The 23,439-nt window shown below is 32.8% G+C and overlaps 1 protein-coding gene and 1 pseudogene across 1 annotated transcript; both read right to left on the reverse strand.

Annotated features, from left to right (window-relative positions):
* LOC112095661 overlaps nucleotides 1-23,439 on the reverse strand; it is a 178,173-nt pseudogene that overhangs the window by 133,663 nt on the left and 21,071 nt on the right.
* LOC18053696 (caffeic acid 3-O-methyltransferase) lies at nucleotides 7,796-8,842 on the reverse strand. Its single transcript, XM_006451645.2, has 2 exons — nucleotides 8,105-8,842; nucleotides 7,796-8,011 (listed from the first exon to the last, which is right to left on the reverse strand). The coding sequence occupies exons 1-2, from the start codon at nucleotides 8,840-8,842 to the stop codon at nucleotides 7,796-7,798; spliced, it is 954 nt and encodes a 317-aa protein (XP_006451708.2).

Genomic DNA, 23,439 nt, shown 5'->3' on the forward strand with positions numbered 1-23,439 from the left:
ATTGTGGTAAATTGACTATTTCGCCCTTGAAACTCAAAATGAGGTAAAAAGATAAATTTACCCTAAAAATTAACGTAAATTTTCAATACACAATTTTTTATTTTGTTATTAACAATACATTTAACAAAAAAATATGAATTATTCATGGTACATATTATTAACAATTATCCATAAAAAATATCCATATTATACCATAAAAAATTATTAACAATATATTATTTACAATTATACATATTATACCATAAAAAATTTCAGTTGGAGTTTAGAGGAGTAGATCTTCAAAAATATAGGTTAAATTTTGGAGGAGTAGATTCGGTTGTAAAGTAGCTTTTTTTTAACAATTATTAACAATTATCCGATAAATGGGATGACATGTCATTTTTATCAATATATATCATATGACATGTCATTTTCTACTAGGTAAATGGGATGACATGTCATTTTTTAAAAGGACTAGATTACCCTTATGATGTCAGCGCTTGCAAACTGCAGTTAACGAATTAGTGGACGGCAGAAGTGTTTTGTCAATTTAGGGTATACGAGTGATATACTTGAAAAGTGTTGTAGCACGTTTGATACTGGTATCATTTAAGGGTATACGACTGATAATTTCCCTACATAATATTCAAAATAATTTTTATTTATTTATTTTAATATCACGTTTCTAACTATTATTAAAAATTACTTTAATATAATAAAATAAGTCTAATAGATTGAAAAATATAAAAATATTTTGAAATGCATATATTATTACATTTATTTTAATACCATATTTTCATTTATTATAAAATTTTAGGGTTATTTATTATAGTCAAAGGGCATAATGGTAAAAAAAAAGTATTGATGTCCCTTTTTTAAAACTGAGGAATTTTTGTGACCATTTCCCTAAACTTTGGAGGTGTAAGTATCATTTTTCTAAGATTTTTTGGCCAAATTCTTTCACTTTCAATCTCATTACAATACAACGTCACCTAATGAAATGTAAGAGAAGAAAGATGATAAGTAACTTAAACTAAGATGAATTAATTTACTATTATAAGAAGAAAGAAAGAAATTGTAGATGTAAACGGAATGCAAAGATTTACTTAAAAGGAAATTTGATTTTTTAAAATATTTATAAATAATTTTAGATTTAATATTTAAAAAAAATTTTAATGATGAAATATAATTTTGAACTTATTTTTATATGTTATTTAAAATAAGCGGGAACAAATCATAAATTTTATTAGAGACAAATAAAAATTTTAAAAAAAAATATCTGAAAAAATTTCAGAAAAGTTGGGGGGCAGCACGGCCACTGCTTAGATTAGCATTGTTAATGCATGGAGCCACAGAGAAGATCTTTTATATAGATTCGTATCAAAGCTATCTTGCAATATGCCCACACCCCTCAGCTGTCCGTCACTGACAATCGCAAAAGCTAAATAAATTGGGGCGGTGGGTTCGTCCCCATCATCAATCCAATCTAGTGATTCTCTCGCATCAATGAAAATTGACATATCAACACAAGTGTCACCACCCTCTTCCTGCTTTCCTCATTTGGCCTCGTTGTATGAGATCCACTAGTTAATTATCTAATTGGTAAGCGGGTTATTTTCGGTTTCTTCCCCTTAATTATATTGTATTTTTCAGTTTGATAGAATATATGACCGTAATTCTACTTCCCTCCCCTATTGTCTATATACTATTTCGTATATTTTCTGAAATAGAGGAGTAATTTGACATTTAAATCGTTCAAAACTCAATTAAACTTTAACATTTTCACTTTGGACTATGAAACACTATTTTTTTATATATAATGACTGAATCATGCTTTTATCTAGAGATGATCAATGGGTTAGGCGCCACGAGGCACGGTGTAGCACAATAAATTTTTGGTAGGGTTGTAGCACAGCACGACGCGTGCTAGTTGGATGGACTAAGAATTTTAAGCATGTGGATCTTAAAAGCATGACACAATTAGAGATACGCTAAAGCACGACACGTGAAATGGCCTGCAATAAGCATGTTTCATTGGTGGGTTAGCATAGGGTCATGGGCTATCAATAAAATACAGGGCAAAGTATATTAAAGTAAAATTTTTTATTGAAAGTAAAAATTTTATGATTTTATAAATAAATTGAAATTGAATATTTTAATATTTTTTATTATCTTAATTTTTTTAAGTTCATTAATATTTAGTTTAAAAAAAAATACTCTAATTGTTTTATATTTATAATTTATTAAATGAATAGATGATTTTGTAATTTTAATAAATAAAATTATAAATATCATGATTTTATAAATGTATGCATTAATATTATTATAAACTATGATCTATAACTCTATGTAAGCCCAAGTAAACAATTAAGTCAGCTTTTAAGTAAAATTTATTATTATTAGTTGTTGTTATTATGTTGTTATTAATTATTAAAAAAGAATTCTAATACCATGGGGTCTAATTTAATAATTAGTGTTACATTCTTTGACTATTATTAATTTATTATTATTGAATACGGACTTGAGTTTTGAATTTTTGATTATATTGAATTTAACTAAAGGCATATAGACAAAAAAAAAAAAAAATACATGGACTTAAAAAAAGTACGTCAATAACTTGGCATGCTCTCTTAAAAAAATAAAAAAGAAGCTTGTTGTGTTTTTTTTTAGGCACGGGCTCAGCATGTGTGCTAGATCGGGGCTAAACAAAAAAAATTTATGCACCATAGGGATCACATGCTGGTCCATGGACCCTCATGGGCCTTACTTAACGAGTCAGACCATCTCTACTTTTATTTATTGGTTAAAATCACAAAACAAAACAATGGTGATCACTCTCATCAAGTAGAAAACGAAAGAAAACTAAAGGGTAGAAACCCATCTCAAATCCTTATTTATGTCGTGAATAAATTCCTTGCTAGTTGACAATGCATGTTAAAACTGAAATAGGGTGTTTATAATTTTTTTTTTTTAATTTTTGAAATTGCCTACTAGAATTTCTAGGCTTATTAGCTTAAAACTAGTTGAAGAAAGATTTGTGGAATACATACATATGATTTGAGGGCATTTGTCAATATTATTTGTAAATATTATAGCTTTTACAAAAATAAGATGTTTGGAGATGCAAATAATGATGATTGGTTCTGTCCAACGCAATCAAAGCCTAGGATCCATCATACATGCTTATTATATAGTGTCTTTGTCAACTAATCCTTGAATTAGTATAGTAATTAGTATTTTGAGTGTGTAGATGATACATCATATGTTTTGAATAAATTGGTACAACATGACTTCGTTTTTTTTTTTTTTGTTAGGTTTTAAACTGAAAGTAAAGCTATAGTTATGAATGTTACTTGACTTGTTTAGCTGACAGTGTATTCAACGCAAAGTAACTGTGTATTGTTGACAATTATAGCCTCTTAGAGTGATCGATACGTACTTGTCAGAAGTTATTGCTATAATGTAGCAGAAAATGATATTTATTTGTTCATCGATTTAAGTACACTCTATATTGCAGTTACTAATTGTGTAATTTTTTAGCCTTATCTACATTTGTATAGAAGTAGTCGTTGTTAGAGATATAATGAAAGTTGGTTAAGTTATTCAAGAGCAATACACATTGACGAAACTATGGGAGGATATCAAAGACGTATGCTATGACAGTCCTATAAGAAATATTAAAGAAATGAAGTTCAAAGTCTCTTTACCTTAAAAGACTAAATATGTTATTTTGTTAGTAGACAAGATCTTGAAGATGCCTTCAAGAAGTTAAGGGAAAAATCTTATAGCTAGGCCATGTTCATTATCTCTACCGAATTGGATTTTGCACCAACTATTTATAGGGAAAACAACTGGTGTTAGTAATAGAGAGAAAGATAGCAATTTGATTACACAAAAGCGCAGCTTCTTATATATTTAGATGCAGAGATTGAACTTAAATGGTCTGACTTTATTGAATTCAATGAGTTTGTAAACCCTGATTTAAATAAAGATACTGATGAAAAAGTAATTGAGATTTGAGTTCAAGAATTAATTAGTTAAAGAGCAACCATAAGTTTAAGATTCTAATGGTAGATCTATGGATACACTAGAAGCTGAAGGCATTGAAGTGGAAGATGACATTGAATCAAGTAATGGTGAATTTTTTTTTTTTTTTGGTTGTAAATCATCTGGTGTCCCGCGACCGCATTGGGTCTCGACTAATCCGGATTCGGAGTGTAGTCACAGTTAAGGCTCTTTACCCCTCCCAAATAGTGTGTTTAGTGGGGATCGAACTCGAGAGCTCTTCCCACAAACTCAGCTTGCGTTGCCAACTGAGCCACAACCATTTGGTCAAGTAATGGTGAATTTGATCCTATATATTATGATGGCAGTGGTGAATAGGATGCTAGTCTTGATGATTATAAGTTAGAAGATGTAGCTGATTCTGATAAGGACACTAATGAAGAGGCACACACTACTAGAAAAATGGTCTTTACTGACTTTACAATAGTGTCAGAAATTACTTTCACTGACACTTGTTAATTGTGTCAGTAATCTGGGAGTCAGAAAAATAGTGACACTTGTAAGTGGTGTCAGTGATTACTATTACTACAGTATCACCGATATTATGACACCATAGTGTTAGTAGTTATTGATATTTTATTAGTGTCTATGATTACTAGTACCATGGTATCACTAGTTAATTTATTTTTTAAAAAATAAAAAATTGAATTGGATCATTGCCTATTAATTTATTTGTAAAATTAAAAGCACCACAAAATAACAAAAAGAAATTGATTTATATCACAAAATCTTTCATTTCACATTTAAATATTATTAGTATATATTACAAATTCAACTTCAATAGCCAAAATATGAGATATCCTACTCTCATAACTAAATAATCCAAATTCAATACTTAAAAATTTCTACCATCCAATCAAATGCCTACTACTTGTGGCTAAATTTAATAAATCTAGAAGCTAAATTGAGAATGATGACTGTCTTTCACTCTTTGAATATGAGTAGCATAATTGTGTTATCACACCAGCAGCTTCTCCATTCAATAATAAATCTAGAAGCTAAATTGAGAATGATGACTGTCTTTCACTCTTTGAATATGAGTAGCATAATTGCGTTATCACACCAGCAGCTTCTCCATTCAATAGACTGCATGGGTTATGATACAAGTGAAATTGAGGAATAAACACTTCAAACACATTGAGCAAATCTGCATGCATGGAAAAGGGAGAAAAAATTAGCTGCCAATTCCTAACCATTAGAGAAACAATGGTTAATATAAATAAATCTATTTTGTTCTAAAGAAAAAATATTCATACACTATTTATAAGTAAACTCAACTATTTCGAATGGTGGAGCACATATGTGTGAACAACAAAGCATCACATAGCTCAAAGTACATTAACTGTTCTGTGTCTTATTCATTTTTCACTTTAGCTTTTATTTTAGCAGTTTTTTGAGAATAAGCTCCAACTCAGAAGGTGAAATCCAACTTCCATATGTAGACATTCTTGCAGCTGACAGCAATTAGTTTGGGACTACGGCTTTTTTGAGCATCTGGCATGGATTACATTGAGATATACAATTTACATACAAACATTAAAGAACTAAAACATTATATATATTTAGAGACAATTCAAATGTCAGCAAACTACTATATTTAACTAGGTTTATTGGTTTAACAAGTGGCACGACAATTTTTTAGATAGAAATGTACAGAAACTATAAAGGAAAAACATTATCAAGACACCATTAAAGAATCATGGAGTACCTTTACTAGATTTGTTTGCTTTGCAGGTGGGCTGTGATGATGATGAGCATAAAGCATTTTCATTTAAGTGGACAAGTGCCTTAGCTTCTTTACTTACTACAGACCACGTGTTCTCCCCATCTAGCCTTGCACTTCCAAAATCATGAAATCCATCTTTGTGGAATGTCTTAATGCCATGAGTGAGTGAAAATTCTGGGAGTGCATTGGCCTTCTAAATAAAAAGAAACTTGTAAATAATTCTTGTGTCAAGTAACAAGGACAAAAATTTACTTGGAAGCAGCGCATCCATGAAAAGATAGACGCAGATAGCTACAGAGACGCAGTCAACACATAATAGCTAATCCTAAACCTTATTGGATATAATACCTCATTAGCAGAGATTGCTTCTTCATCTGAGGTACATGTTGATGCCTTCTTTGGCGAGAAGATAAAACCAACCTCATCAGGAAATTCAGGCGTTTTAACCTCGTCTTCCACAAAGACACTTATTTGCTTCTGTTACAGTGACATACACAAATGTCAGTTTCTCCTAAGAAAACTGGTCGGAAATTGAAAATTCTATTCAAATTTAATCACTTGCCTTTGGTGATAAACTGCCAGCAATCCTTCCACAAGTTTCTCCACGAGTACCTGTATGTCAGAAACCAAGTTTGTGCTTTGGAAACTAAACATGAATATCGATGAACAACACCCTCAACAATCTCATTAGCGTCAAAAACATTTTATTACAAAATAATACTACGGTCTCAGAGCGCACCTTTTAGTATGTCTAGTCGCGATTGAAGTTGCACTACTTCCTATCAATTTACAAAAATTATAGCATGAATAAATAAAACAATTGCCTCTAAATTTACAAAATCAACGTCATCACATCAATTGCGTGATGGATAACAATTTAAGTAAATTTTAATAAAAAATTATTCAACAATTAAATCGAATGACAATTAAACTGGTAAATTGAAAACTGACCTCTTTCTCCGATGGCCCACCCAACGAAACACAATTATCTCATAAATCGACGTTAAAATCTTTCTCATCTACAAATCAAAAAATTTGAAAAATAGAGAAATGCTTAAAACGTGTACAATGTTTAGTGTATACATAACATAAGAGTATTTCAAAAATAACGGCAACCCTGTATGAAATGTCAATCAAATTACCAGAAATGCTTTGATCAGAATCTTCATCTCCCTGAAAGGGCATAAGATCCCGGCAAAATGAAAAGAAAAAAATAAAACGAATTATCATCTACAAAAAAAAAAACAACTTTAGTTGGTTAAAATCTATAAACTAAGTGCGGCTCGGATAGCAGAATATGACTAGAAAAACAAAAACATTATTGAGTAACCAGAACATCTAACGCCGCATATGGGCACCAGAACAAAATTCATGCAAAAATATGGAAGTTGAAAAATCAGCAAATGCCGCTAATCGAGTTAATGGAATGCGAAACCTGCCTAGATAGTGGAGGAGTTTCGGTAAAAGAGGACCATCAAGCATAGCTAAGGAGGAAGAATGCAACTTAAAATAGTTATAGTTTCATTACGAATTAAAAAAGTTTAATTCTCTAATTTTCAATACAATGGCATCTCCTATTCATGCGCATGCATCAGCAGCATTGTTATTGATAGAACTGAAAAATTGGCACTCGGATAATCATATGGTTGTAGACACTGCTCCAAAATAATCATAAAACATGGAAACTAATAAGGCCACAGGTTCTGGAATGCCAAAAGCTGCACACATATATATGGGTCAGTCACGAATAAAAAGAAACGAATTATCATAACCTCAACACGAATGGGCGTAGTCACTATAGGATCAGGGCGGCACAGCCCTCAGCCACTATAGGCAGGGGTTATATTAATGGTTGTGAATGAATAAATTCAAATATCAACTTTAGTAATCAACTTATTAATTTACAAGTATTTTTTTATATTATGATATCGTATACTCTACTAATTGTATTTAAAATATACACACACATACATATATACATACCAACTTATAATTGTGAGGTAAGCTAAGACTCGAAGCTATTCCTTAATAATCTAACACTCTATATAATCTCAAGTGTGGAAAACCAGTAGAGAAACCAAGTTGCTTAAACTCTTGTTCAGTCATGTGTTTACCTTTGGCCCTGTAGATGGTCATAAAAAAAATGTCCCCTTCTAAGAGAGCACGAGTCCTCTGACTTTCGTTTGAATCATCAGGCAGCACAGGCTCGCAAGCAATTAGTTTTCCTCCTGTCGGAAGAGCCTTGTAACAGTTCTCCTCCCGCGGGAAGAGCCTTGTAACAGTTCTCCTCCTACCGGAAGAGCCTTGTAACAGTTCTCCTCCTGCCAGAAGAGCCTTGTAACAGTTCTCCATTATCAGCTTGCATTCATCATCAGTCCATGTAGTTAAAACCCACTTCATAAAGATAGCATCAGTGGCAGGAATGGACTTAAACATGTCCCCACCAATATGGGTCACTCCAGGGATACTTGGAGCTTCCCCAACAACCTCAGGCAAATCAAAATTCATCCCTTCACATATAAAACGATGTTTCTGTAATATCATCCTCAGGCAATCACCTGCACTCCCACCCACTTCAACCAATCGCTTCACACCTTTGAACCCATTGTAACCGTCCAAAACAGACGTCATGAACGGCACAGACACTCCCGACATGGCTTTTCGCATCAAGCCGTTCATTTCAGGCATCTTCCCATAATAACTATATGCCGGCTTGCCATGGACTTTCACAAGTGGCTCAATAGTTGGGTCCAGAACGGCCTCGTGCACTAAAGGCCACATGCTCATAAGCGCGTCCTGGTGATGCTGGAGCACGTAGGGCGCGTACGATAGACCCTCGGCATCAGTAACCAGGGATTTCCCAATCTCGGTGATGCTGTACTTCATTTGGCCTCCAAATTCGCGATGCTCCGAGAACACGCCGTAGCTGGTGAGCAAGCGGAGGATACGTTGCAAGTTCTCGGCATCCCCACTGCCGGATGGGAGGATATGTGTCAAGATCTGGGAGGCGGAGAGAGGGGTGTTGGCCAATCTTACCTTCTTCCTGCCATCTCTACACTCGTTATCTTCCATTATTGCTTACTGAACTCTGAGCTTTGATTTCGCAGCACCATGCCGGCTAAACAAAAAGATAAGACCTGAGCACTTTTTGACAATTTGGATGTTAGGGATTTTTCAGATTTGGGGAGCTTAGGAGGGAACGAATACTTTGGTAGAGGGAGTTAAAAAGTTGTATTTTGGATAAGATAAGACTTGTCCATTTGTTTTGTTTTTATCCACTTAAAAAGCACAACTCTAAAAAAATTAAAAATAATTCGTAGCTTAGTGGTCTTTTGATTCAATGTAGAAGCTCTACGTTTAAGAGGTCTTGGGTTCGAATTCAGACTAAAACAAAATTAAAATGATAATTTTTAGTTGCTGATACCTAAGCGTCATTGATTGCTATTACTAAAGCTATTGATACTTCAGTATTAGTAATTAGTGATACATATCTGTTAAACGCGAAAAATGATCCAAATATATGTATATACTGATACTTTTAAATAAAGTGTCAGAACACAAGTATCAGTAAAGACCATTTTTCTAGTAGTGACAAGATTTGAGTTCAAGAATTAATTAGTTAAAGAGCAGGCATAAGTTTAAGATTTTAATGGTAGATATATGGATACACTAGAAGCTGAAGGTATTGAAGTGGAAGATGACATTTAATCAAGTAATGGTGAATTTGATCCTATATATTATTATGGTGGTGGTGAATAAGATGCTAGTCTTGATGATTATAAGTTAGAGGATGTAGTTGATTATGATAAGGACATTAATAAAGAGGCACGGGAGGCTTATACTAGCTTAGAGGCAAATTCTAGGTGGTTTATATTTAGTGCAAATGGTTCTAAATTCTTTTTCAAGTATAGTCACATGTATAAGAATACTGATGAGTTCAAGAAGGTAGTCAAGGTACTTGTAATAAAAAATGGTTTTAGGCTTGAAAGGGTGACGAATGAGAAGGTGAGAGTCACCTTTGGATATGCAGCTGCTAGATGTACATGGAGTATTCCTGCCGGCCCTAACTAGAATAGAAGACATTTTTAAATAAAGGCTTATTGCCTTGAACAGACATATGAGAGAAACACTGACAATCGTGAAACTGACTTAATATGGATTGTTGTCACATTCCTTTAGATATTCATGGCCAACTCTCAAATCAACTTTGATGTATTAAGTGTTGAATTGCATAAGAGTTATACGATCATATGCTATAGAATCATATTATTTAAGGCGAAGAACAAAGCACTTGAATTGCTGGGACAAGATTATAAGGAAAACTGCTCTAAAATATTTTGGTATATGCATGCAAATCTTGAACTTTAATCTTGGTTCATGTCGTTAAACATAAATTGGTTAGGTGGTGGTTAATATCTTCATTTTAGGAGATTTTTTTGTTATGTTTGATGCCAATAGTAGAGGATTATTTTAAAGGTGTAGTTAATTCATAGGAGTTAATGGCTATCATATTAAAAAGCTGTACAAGGGTATGTTGTTTATAAAGAAGTTATATTAGCGGATAGGTTGTAATGATGGGGAGTGACTTTGCTTTATGAGTGACAAACAAAAGAGGATTTTAAATCCTTTAGAAAGCGTGTTTCTAACTTCCTTGAAGAGATATTATTACAGGCATATTTGTGCCAATTTCAAAGAGAAATTTTCTAATTTTTTTATTGAAGTTCTCATTTTGGAAGGCATGTAGAAGCTCCAATTCAGTTGAGTTCAACAATCACATTGCTAAACTATACAATATTAGTAATGCCCATCATAGATCGCCACTACATATTTTAATTATATGTTAGGCTAAGCATCAGTTTCCTAATATAAAATACTCCCATGTCAATAATAAAATGGCAAAATCCTTCAACAATGACTGGATTAATAACTTCAGAAGTATGTCAATTCTAAGAATGCTTAAGGAAATAAGAAGAATGATATTGATTCAAATTCATTAGAGGTATGAGCAAGTTGTTGTTTGGCAAGATGAGCCGTCTCCACTCATTAGAAGGAAAGTACTTAAAAGGAGGGAACGACTTAAAACATTATCTGTCATATTTGGCCATAATGATACATGATGGAAGACGTCTCCGAAAGAACAACTATTGATTTAAGGGCATAGCAATGTGATTGTGGCGAGTGGGATCTTTGGCGTGCCTTGTCCATATACACTTCATTGCATTGATGCAATGAGGTACAATATTAGTGACTATATGCACGGAAGAAGGGAGCCTTCAAGAATACTTGCAACATCAATACTATTCAATTCTTGATCAAAGCAAATGGCCTACTGATAACTCTATGAAATGAGAGTTATTATGACAATTCTAGACTTAAATTAAGATCACTTAGAGAGTAAATGATGTGTTTCTATTGTATTTTTGTTACATTTTGCATAAATATTCATTTTAGTTTAGTCTTAATAAGGTTTGCTTAATTTAAAGTAATTCGCTCAAATTGTATGCATAATTGTAGGTTTTCAGAAGCTCATAACTCATGGAAGGAATGCTGATGCAATAGGCTTGCAAAAATGAGGAAGAACTTAGCTACAAAAGAATTGAAACAAATCTGGAACATTGCAGTTGCTGTAGCCGTTATTGTAGCAACATTGCTGTAGCAATCCTGGAACAATTCCGTGCGGGATACTTGCAGAATTGCGATTTGCAGTTTCCTAATCTAACTTATGTGCGCCCTAGGCTTCCGTTTACCCTAATTTTCAGCTATAAAAGAAGCACACATCATAAAGAATAAGGAGGGCCGTCATCCAAGGGGAAAAACAAAAAGAAACAAAAGAAAAACAAGATTCAAGAGAGGGATTAAGGGCTGAACAAGAGGAAAAATTGCAGAGATCAATTGGGAGCTCAATCTTTCTTATCCTTATCTTGTTTTCATGTTTTCTATTTATTCATGGGGATGTGTTTCATGGCTGAAACTTTATTCTTTATTTTTCTTTTGCAAAATCATGAACTAAATTTATTTGTAGTTGAGTGATAAACAATCTTGATGGTTTATTGACTGAATATATATGTTGTTGCATGTTTGCTGTAGCAGTTTGTTTTGGTAGTATTTATGTTTATTCATTATTTTGGTTGATCACCCATTTAATGATACAAGTTAGGAGAGAGCCGCAAAAGGGCCTATCTTAGTGGAACATATCAGAGCAATACTTGGTTTTAGATTGGGTTTCCTGGATTGAGTTTAACTTATCCCAAAAGGGTCATGCTTAATCTAAAATTAGTGATGAACTAGACATAGGGATTCACTTTGTAGGGTAAATAGAACCTAAGCGTGTAATGCTATATCTTATGTTGGCATAACAACTGATCACTGTTAGGTTGTATATAGATATAAGATATCCAACATGCGACGGCTGAGGATACATAAGGATTCTGCCCAGTGCTGTAGCAACCGAGCCAAACATTAGAAAAATAGTCAATACCATTAAGAGAGTTTATTCACTCAACTACTCTATATTCCCATTGGTTTTATCCTTGAGTTTGACGTGATATTACTTTGTTACATTTTATTTATTACGTTTTTATTTTAATTAGTATATTAGTTTCATTAATTGTTTTATTTTATTTTAGCACAAAATCTGCACTGTTAAGATTGCTGTAGCAAATCTGATAACATCAATCCTTGTGGAGACGATCTTGAATACTCATCACTTTATTACTTGTTGTGTATACTTGCACATTGACACCAATAGCATTAGTATTTATAACCAACACCTACACTTACACATGATAACTTGTAGTTGCCTATTATCATTAGAGCTATCAACAAGACTCAAATAAAGAAAAAGAGATAGGTTGGTAAGAGAAGGTCATTCTAGATGAGTTTTAGTATTAAGTGCTCAAATTAAGATGAGTTGGGAACAATGTAAGGACTTCCAATGTTCAGAAAGGTTCATAAAAAAAATCAAATAGGAGAATATCCAAGGCTTCAACACATATTATCAACTGGACTCTCACTATTAATGTACACATTCTTGAATGAATACTAATAAAAATGGTGTATATTTGTATGTCGCATAAAGGAGAAATCTCATACACCAAGAATCAAAAGGGAGAGAGCTTAGGCACCAAGAAAAAAGGGCAAGAGAGTTTAAGAACCAAGAATGTGTGTACTAATATTGTTACAGTTGATATATATGGAATCTAGTAACAATAGAGGAGATAACATGTGTAATTAATGAATGACAACAGAACCCAAACTAATCTATAATATATATAGACATACATACACGCACGAACGCACGTACGCATGGACACACACACACATATATATTGAGAGATCAGATGATGCATCGCCTTTCAATTGTAAGCACTAAAATATGAAGATGTATTATATTTTATTATTCAGCCACATATATGAGTTTGCGTTTTTGTATATTTTATACATAGTATGACACTATCAAATTCATAGGATTAATAGGGCCTATTTTGCCTTAGTTAATCCTAACCATACAAATAAAATTTCCTTTTTTAGTATATAAAAGTCTCTGTTGATTTATATTGGCTATCCAAAGTACAACCTAAATTTCGTTGTTTAATTTACAATTCATTATTGGAACACTTACGTATTTAACACATGGATAAGTCGTGTTTATTTTACTATTAGTATCTATTTTTACTTGATCATGTTTTATTGCAATGATATGTACCCATAATAACTATTCTGAAGATGGTACTTGACAACTATAATAAATTAGGTTTGGTTGCTTTTATGTTCAAATATGATATTATTTAGCATATAATTGTAATTGTAGTGAATGTATTGAGTATGTTGAATCATAGGATTAGATAATAAAATTTGTATTCTTTTAAAATAGTACAGAAAACTAGACTTAGATACATTCTTTTAATTAGGGCTATATAAGCATACGACATATGGACTATATTACCTCAACAAAAGGATTACATATATAGCTAATGCTTAGGATGCACTATTAGAACAAGAAATCCTTTGGTGAAAACCACTGTCTATAACCCAGAAATATTCATGATGTATCACCAAGAATCAATATTGAATTATACAGAAGCGTATTTGAATTTATAATGCTTAATTGCTCTTTAGAGTTGTGTAGTTGGCCTTCCAGATCAACATGTTCTCTTAGAGAATCCTTTAATTTTCTTTGCGCTCTCTCTCTGACGATAGGATGTAAGAAAGAATAGAAAGATACATGTGACCTGGGGACCATAACCACTTATATAGATAACTTTTCCTGTTATCTTTAGGTATTCCTATTTCAGCCCATCATGGAAATAGAAGTTACCTCTTAAGTCTCTACATATTGAAGGCATACAGCCATACACCCTATCAGATACATTAAAGCCCAAATTACTAAAAATCTTAACAAATCACTTTTGCTTGGGCTTAACTCTATATGACAACCTGTAACACGTAATTATTCACATATAAGCCCAAAATTGGATTAAGGATCCAACAATGCTAGATTAAAGAATTTAACAATCTCTCACTTGGACTATATGTGTAACTTTATAATTACGCTTTGCAATATAACTGTATGAGCTCAACCTTGCTGTTTATTACCAAAATGTATCTATAACCAATCTGGTCCATTAATCATGCCATGATCCAAATGGTATTCGTTACAACTATCGTAACGCGAACCATCAATGGATATTATGCCAATACAATTGAATGACATAGATCATGATGTGGATGTGTAGCATTGAGATTTTATGCAACGTGATCTTAACATATCTATTTCTAATTGTTCTACCTTAAACCTTAGTGAGATCAAATCATACTGAAATTAGAGTGCGAATAAATCAAAACTTTATTTATGCAGAAAATAACTTTCAATATCCATAAACTGAAATAACTGAAAATGTCTATAATAAAGGAGCATCTAAAATCACAATCTCCCACTAAAACTGAATATCTTTTATTGACATGACACCTATACAAGCAGTGTGCTCATGAGACATCTTAGGTGGCAATCTCTTAGTAAGTGGATCCATAATCATAGAGTTTGTGTCGATGTGCTCCATAGACAATTGTCTACTCTGAACTTTTTCTTTAACAATTAGGAACTTGATGTCTGTATACTTTTGACTTTTGTTGTTGTTGGAATATAGTACTGTTGACTTATTGTCACAAAATAACTTAAGTGGTCTATAAACACCATATATTATACGCATTCACGTGACAAAATTTCGTAGCCATATTCCATGATTGGATGTCTCATAACATGTTATAAACATTACTGCCATCGTAGAAGAGACTATAAGAGACTGTTTAGCGCTCTTCCAAGAGACAACACCCTTAGCTCATAGATAGATGTAACACGCATCTAGCAAAATCAGAGTTAGTATACCCAATAATCTCAAGCTGATCCAAACTCTATATGTGAGCATATAGTTTTTTGTTCTTTGTAAGTACCGTGAGATCCGTTTGGTTGCTTTCCAATGGTCTACTCTTAGATAACTTAAATACCTACCCAACATCCTAGTAACGTACTCAATATCTAGTCACGTACAAACCTAAACATATAATAGACTTCATACTGCTGACACATAAGGAATCTTTTGCGTTTCCTTTCCTTTAAAAATTATTTTTAGGGCAATGATTGAAACTAAACTTGTCTCCCTTAGCCACAAGAGTATCACATAGTTTGCAATCTTGCATGCTATATCTCTTGAGAACCGTTTGCTATATCTCTTGAGAACCATTTCGATATAACTCTTTTGTGATAATCAAAGAATACCTTGGGAGTGATCCCAATGTATCCGTACGCCTAATACAAAAGAGGCGTTACAAGATCTTTTACCTCAAAGTTCTTAACTAGAAATCTCTTGGTGTAGTGCAACAAGCCTATATCGTTGCTGGCAAGGAAAATGTCAACGGCATAAAAACAGAAAAATATACTTGTTCCCACAGAACTTATGATCTATATAATCATTGACCATATTCATCTCGAAAATGAATGAGATGATAACTTGATAAAACTTGAAATACCATTGTTGAGATGCTTGCTTGATCTAATAGATGGATTTCTTAAGTTTACAAACTATATTCTTTAGGTCTCCTGACACAAAGCTTTCTGGTTGCACTATATAGATCATCTCATCAATGTCACTATTGAGAAATTGTCTTTACATCCATCTGATGTAACTCAAGAAAGTCTATTTGTAATCGATATCTTCTTTCTATATAAAGCCCTTTGTGACAATACGTGCCTTGTACCTCTCCACAGTGTCTTTTAAATCTCTCATGGTTTTAAATATCCATTTGCAACCAATAGGTTTTGCACCTTCTAGTAATGGAATAAGATCCCATACGTCATTGTCCTTCATGGATTTCATCTCCTCATTCATGACATCATTCCACTTTTGAGAGTTAGAACTTTTTATAGCATGATAGAAATTGATCAGATCATCTTCTATCACATCGACATCTACCTCATGTTCTCAGAGAAATACAATGCAATCATATGGCAATGTACTTCTACTTTCTCTGGTGGATCTCCCTAATGACATAAGTTCTTGAGGTGATAGAGTTTGTTCTTCTAGAACAACTTCTTGTACAGAGGGTTCTCCAATATTGTCTTGGTCTATGGCGTCTTGAACAAAGTCAGGAATGAGACCCAAATCTTTGGTAATAACACCTATAAGAATATCAACATATTCCTCTTTAAAGACAAAGTCCTTAACTATATCTCCCCCCACAAACTCGACATCATCGAAGAATCGAGCATTTTCAAATTTGAAACTTAACTTGGTTGTAAGATCATAAAACTTGTGCCTCTTATATCGTTCAGAATATCCAATAAAATAACAACTCACTGTCCTTGAGTTCAATTTCATCTCATTAGGCCTATAAGGCCTTACTTTAACTGGACATCCCATAACATGCAAGTGTTTTAGATTAGGCTTCATTCTTATCCAAAGCTCATAAGTTTTGGCAGTCGCTTTATGTGGAACCCTATTAAGGTTATATGTTGTAGTCTTAAGTACTTCTCCCTAGAGTGATTATCTTAATGTAGAATGACAAATCATACTTTTCACCATGTTCTTAAGCGTCCTATTTTGTCTTTCAATAATACTATTCATAGTAGGCAAACCTGGCATAGTGTACTATGGGATGGTATTGCTTTCCTCTTGGAATTTAGCAAATAGTCCTATACATTATTCACCTGAACCATCATATCTACCATAGTATTCAATTCCAAGATCATATATGACCCTTTTGATTCTTTTACTGAGTTGGTTCTCAACTTCAACCTTAAAATTTTTGAACATATCCAAGGACTGTGATTTCTCATGGAGAAGATATATGTAGTCATATCTAGAAAATTGTCTATGAACGTTATAAAATATTATTGACCATTCCAAACAGTCACAAGAAATGGCCTATAAATATCCTTATGTATGACTTCTAAGATATCCAAAGTCTTGTTGGCTTCTAATTTCTTTTTATTGGTTTCTTTGTCCTTGATACAGTTAATACAAATATCAAAATCTATTAAACTAAGGGGTCAAGAATTTTGTTTGACACAAGTTTCTCTATTCTTCGTCTAGAGATATGCCTAATCTCTTGTGCTATAGTGTAACTGAATTCTCATTGGTTAATTTTCTCTTTAAATACCGTGTATTAAATTGCAGGGATTTATTAAATGAAGCAATTGTATCAAGCAAATAAAGATTTTAATTGCTTGACAAAGAACCAGAACCAACTAGTTTTGAATCATGAAACAAACTTAATTTTCCATTTTCGAAATGAACAAGAAAAACCAGATTTATCTAAAGCAGAAATATAAATCAAATTCAGGTGAAACAAAAAATGTTTCATCATGATCCAAATAAAATCCAGTCTTTAACAACAATATAAATTTTCCAATTTCTTCAACTTCAATTGTCTTGCCATCGCCCTTATAGATGTATTTTTCACCATCACTGAGTTTTTGGTAACTCAAGCAATCTTACATAGACACATTGATGTGAGTGGTTGCACCAGAATCTATCCACCACGTATATGTAGGTACCGAAGTTAAATTAACCTCAGAATAAACCAAACTAAGAACGGTACCTTTCTTAGTATGCCATGCGTGATAATTAGTGCAATGCTTCTTCTTATGCCTTTTAGCCTCAGAGAAGAAACAACTAATACCTTTCGGATTATCCGATTTCTTTTGTTGTTTCTTTTGAGATTTTTATTTGCAACTTCCTTAACCTTGTTCCTTTTCTTTTCTTTTTCCTTGCTCTTATACCTTATTGAAATTAAGCTTGTCAAAAGCGTACCAATTTCAGCCTTTTCGTTCTTGACAAACCTCTGTTCAATTTGTGTAAGAAACTTCTTAGCCGTAGTTGCCTTTTCAGACATTGAGCCTCTAAATGCTTCCTGAATGACCTTCTTCATGATCATGATACACATGTGATTTGATTATCAGAGGTATTTTCATCTGTAAGAGGTGGGGGAGAATCAACCCTTAGCGTAGGATCAAGATCTATGACTGCGAGAATTATTATAAGGTTTTTTGCTATGATTTGAAGTTAGAGCCATTTAGCATAAGAATAGAATTGATGTTGGCAGTAATATTAGCAGTAGACATAAGTAAACAGAGAATAACAAACAAATAAAATAAGCTCATGTTAGTCTTAAAATAAAAATAAATTCAAATAAAGGTAAGCCCCATCTTAAGATACTATACACTCTATTAATATTTCATCTTTGGAAAAAATATTAACCTATAAGTGATATCTTGGTATAGTAATTAAATACAAATAATAAGGACATGTCAAACAATGAATCTTCCTTTGGGCCAATTTATTGTTCACATGTAAAACCGAATAATCATCAAGTGTTTATTACCACAGGTGCACATGCAATTCTATTAAAAATGGACCTTCCTTTGGGTCGATTGATATTTACAGAAATTACATATACAGAACCATTTTATATTCCAAATAAATTAGTTTTCACAAGAGAGGTAACTTGGCGACGAGTTGCTTTAATTAATTTATCTCAAAAAATATATAAACCTACCAGTATTTGAATTTGAAATTGTATCAAAAATTAATAAAAAAATTTTGGTTTATGCCCGGTCAAAGGTCAAAGTTCAAAGTCAACAAATAAAGGTTGACCGTTGATCAGTCAACTATTGACCAATTTGGGGCTGAATAGGACTTGAACCAACCGCCAAAAAAAAAAAGAAAAAAACTCTAACCTTAATTTTTTTAATCTTTTTCTTCTTCTATGACCACCGTTTTCACTACATGCCGCGACTAGTATGATGGCGTCTCTCTTTCTTCTTTTTTCTTCCTTGGTTGTCGCTGTTGAAAAAAATAGCACAACATGCTATTTTGAGGGCACATTTTGAGTGGGTCCCACTTAACGAAAGTGAAAAATCTTGTGAGGTTCGGATTCTACTCCGTTAATACTTCAAAAGTATAATCTTATTTTCTCAAAATGGTGCTTGGGTGAATGAGAAATTGTCTCTCAAAGTTCACCCTTGAAGTTGGAAATTTGAAAGGAAATGAGGCTTATCCCACATGGAAAAAAGAAGCCTAGGGATTAGTGTTTATATATAAACACTTAACCATACATGAGTAAGAATTATAAGGATAGAGGCTCTCTCCACACACGCGTGCGCAGGGGGGGTGCAAATCCAAGACCGATTTGGTTGAATTCGTGTGCGCCCGCACGTCCTGCGTACGCGAATGTCAGCCCAAAATCATCCATGCAAGCTTGGCACATTTTTTTATTTCCTTTTGAATTTTTTGTGTAACAGTTTCACACGTTTGAACACGTTTTTGAATTCAAACAAGTTGTAACAGCTTTACAATTATTTCTTGCTGTTATGTAATTCAATTTTTGAATTGAATTGTTTAAATTCAATGGCTATTACAACAATTTAATAATATGAATTGAATTCAAAAATTCAATACAAAGCTGCTGTTACATCCTCACATGGCTATAAAAAGGCACCTCCTCTTCTGTTTTTGGACACTCTGAAATCAGCACTAAGAGCACTTATTATTTTTCTTCCCTCCTTCTTCGTTTATTTTTTCTGATCAAGTTCGTTGTTGTGGTTTGCCGGAATTTCCATCCTGTGCTTGATCGGAAATTCGTCCCCGTTGTATCCTAGGAAACAGATACCAGCAGACCTTAAGTACTACAAGAGGCGGTAAATCTGTTTTAAGAAAACTGTCTTGTGCAGGCCTCGGGTTTTTATTTCTAATTCGGTTTCTTTCCTCTTCTGTTCTTCATTTGTTGTTTCCGATTGCTGGTTTACACTGTTGTTTAAATTGGCTACAATTTAAATTGTTATCTCACTGTGTATCGTTTTTCTTACAGTCGCTTTTACCTGATCTGCCATAGGTTGGTGGTTGTGGCGTGCTTGTTCGGCCGTGCCTCTCCCCAATGCTCGCGATGGCTGTTAGCTTGAATCCTTAAACCGAATGTGTATTTTTTTAATGGGAAATTATCAGCCATATACCCTTAAATGACACTCTATCAAACGTGTGTGAACACTTTTCAAGTGTATCACTCGTATACCCTAAGTTGACAAAACACTTATACCATCCACCAATCCGTTAACTTCTGTTAGAAAGTTAACAGAATTGTGGCAAATTGACTATTTTGTTCTTGAAACTCAAAATGAGGTAAAAAGATAAATTTACCCAAAAATTAAAATAAATTTTCAATACACAATTTTTTTTATTTTGTTATTAACAATACATTTTTTGATTAAAAAAATGAATTATTAATAGTACATATTATTAACAATTATCCTAAAAAATATCTATATTATACCATAAAAATTTATTAACAACATATTATTTACAATTATACATATTATACTACAAAAATTTTCAGTTGGAGCTTGGAGGAGTAGATCTTAAAAAATTTAGGCTAAATTTTGGAGGAGTAGATTCGGTTGTAAAATAGTTTTTTTGAGCAATTATTAATAATTATCCGATAAATACGATGACATGTCACTTTTATCAATATATATCATATGACATGTCATGTTTTACTAGGTAAATGGGATGATATATTGTTTTTTTAATCAAAGTTTCGTCAATCTTAAAAGACTAGATTACCCTTATGATGTCAGCGCTTGCAAACAGAAGTTAACAGATTGGTGGACGGCATAAGTGTTTTGTCAACTTAGGGTATACGAGTGATACACTTGAAAAGTGTTCACACACGTTTGATACAGGTGTCATTTAAGGGTAAATGACTGATAATTTCCCTTTTTAATTAATCCTTAAAAAAATAACAGCCATAATTTTTTTTCAAATTTAATGATACCAGATTTGAGAAAACTAAAACTTTATTCATTAATCCAAAATAAAATTTGATTATCAATGATTCAACATAAAGAGGCTTTGATACAATTTGTTAGAACAAGAAATCCTTTGGTGAAAACCATCACTTATAATTCAAGAATATTCATGTTATATAACCAAAAATCAATAACAAATTATGCAGAAGTATACCTGAATCCATAACACTGATTGCTCTTTAGAGTTGTGTGGTTGGCCTTCCAAATCAACACTTCTCCTAAAGAATCCTTTAATTTTCTCTGCTCTCTCTCTCTCTCTCTGATGATGGGATGTTAGAAAGGATAGAAAAATACACGTGACTTGGGGATCATAACCACTTATATAAACACCTTTTCCTATTGTCTTTAGGTATTCTTATTTTAGCCTATCATAGAAATAGAAATTACCCCTTAAGTCTCTACATATTAAAAGCTCACATCCTATTAATACATTAAATTCGAACTTACTGAAAACCTTAGTAGATCACTTTTAGTTAGGGTTAACCCTATATGACAGTCCGCAACACATAATTATTCATATATAAACCCAACATTGGGTTAAGGATCCAATGATGCTAGATTAAAAAATCCAACATGCACTAGTTGTTTCGACTTTTGCATCATTAGATCTTAAGGCATTGATTTAGGTACAAAAAACAGCATATATTCATGATCTACATTATCTTGGCAGCAGCTGAACCCTTTTTTGGTTGTTGAGACATCTCCAAGATAGCTTTCATTGACACTTGAAAACTCACTATCCACAACTATTGCGAAATCTCCTTTAGAAACAGCTCCGTAATTAAAGTTATCGCTCTCTAAAACCCATTATTTGAAGTATCAATACTCATTTCCATTAGGACAATGATAATAAACTTGTGTAGATTGTCATCAGATTCTAAAATCTTCAATTCAACCCTCATGTTGCACTCGCATATTTTGTTAGAAAATCTGATGAGCTTGCCATTGACTATATCCCTCTAAGTTGGCTCGAAAAAATTGTTTGATTTGTTTGTTGTGTTTGAACTTTGAGAATCCATTGACATTTAAATGTGCTTAAAGCTGAGTTTGGAGAATGAATGATGAAACGCTATCTAAATCTTAAGTTGAAAATGAAAGGAATGGCAGTGAATGTGTAGGTTGTGAATGAATGTTGTTTAATCTTGTGTTTGCTTTGAAATAAATATGAGAATCAAAGTGAAGATTAACTGTACTTGAATGCTTGATTAAGGCTGTTTATGTACCTAAATTTAACTGATAATTTTATTGTTTCGCAGGAACAGCAAAATTGTAAAAATTACTTTAGTTTTTACAATTTTTTTATTTTTCATTATTGATTCATCAAAATCAATATGTATTCTTCTAAGGGGTATTATGGCAATTTCATACCCTTAATACAATTTTGCTCCAAAAAAACTATAGCTATTACACTTTAGTTATTCAAAATTTTGATGTCATCATTTTTTTTGGAGGATAAGCAAGAGTATTTTGATCTTTTAATTAGTTAGCAAGCGGTCCACGAAATGGTACACAAATGATAAGGGTGAGAAGTGGAATTACTGTCGTACATTCTACTAAACGGAAAATACATTAAAGTTGAGGAGAAGAAACTAAAAATAACCCTCACAAAGATATTGAATACAGTTGAGTAAAATGCAATTGTTTTTAATAGTTATAAGATATAAAGTAATATATAGTTTTTGATGGGATATTCCAAGAGATTGAAATGTGAAAATAATAGAGCTTTGGACCCCAATATGCTATTTTGGGGAATGGAATAAACTTAAAGTTTGTGCTTGCCCCTTCTGGGTTGTATTTGTAGATAAAAGGTTGATATTTGGGAGAAATTTAAAGTTTGTGCTTTCCTCTTCTAGGTTGTATTTGTGGATAAAAAGTTGATATTTGATAATAAAAGAGGCTAGCTGATTGGCAAGTATGTACGAAGCCTTCCCACAAATTGGCATCTTTCTATCTTTCTATCTCTCTGACTTGATTTGGAATACTGGCCTACGAGCACACGGAGATTCTCTCCTCTTTTTTCAATTATTTTGAATGTATGAAATTTGTCATGATCCATCAAACCCCACTTGTCCATTGGGTTTGGGAGGTTCTCATTAAGTAAATTCAAGTACTATTGAATGGGACTAAGCTAACTGCTAACCTTCACTTATTGAGAAATTACTTCTTTCTTTGGAATACTTGTCAAATTGTCCGATATATGCTATAGTCATGTTTCTCTAGTGAGAAATATAGGAAAATAGGAGAAAGCGAAATTGAGATTCTCCAGAGATTCAGGTGATAAATAGAAAGTATAAATGCCTGTGCAAACCTA

This window comes from Citrus clementina, unplaced genomic scaffold, assembly GCF_000493195.1.
Source record: "Citrus clementina cultivar Clemenules unplaced genomic scaffold, Citrus_clementina_v1.0 scaffold_1, whole genome shotgun sequence".
Taxonomy (NCBI): domain Eukaryota; kingdom Viridiplantae; phylum Streptophyta; class Magnoliopsida; order Sapindales; family Rutaceae; genus Citrus; species Citrus x clementina.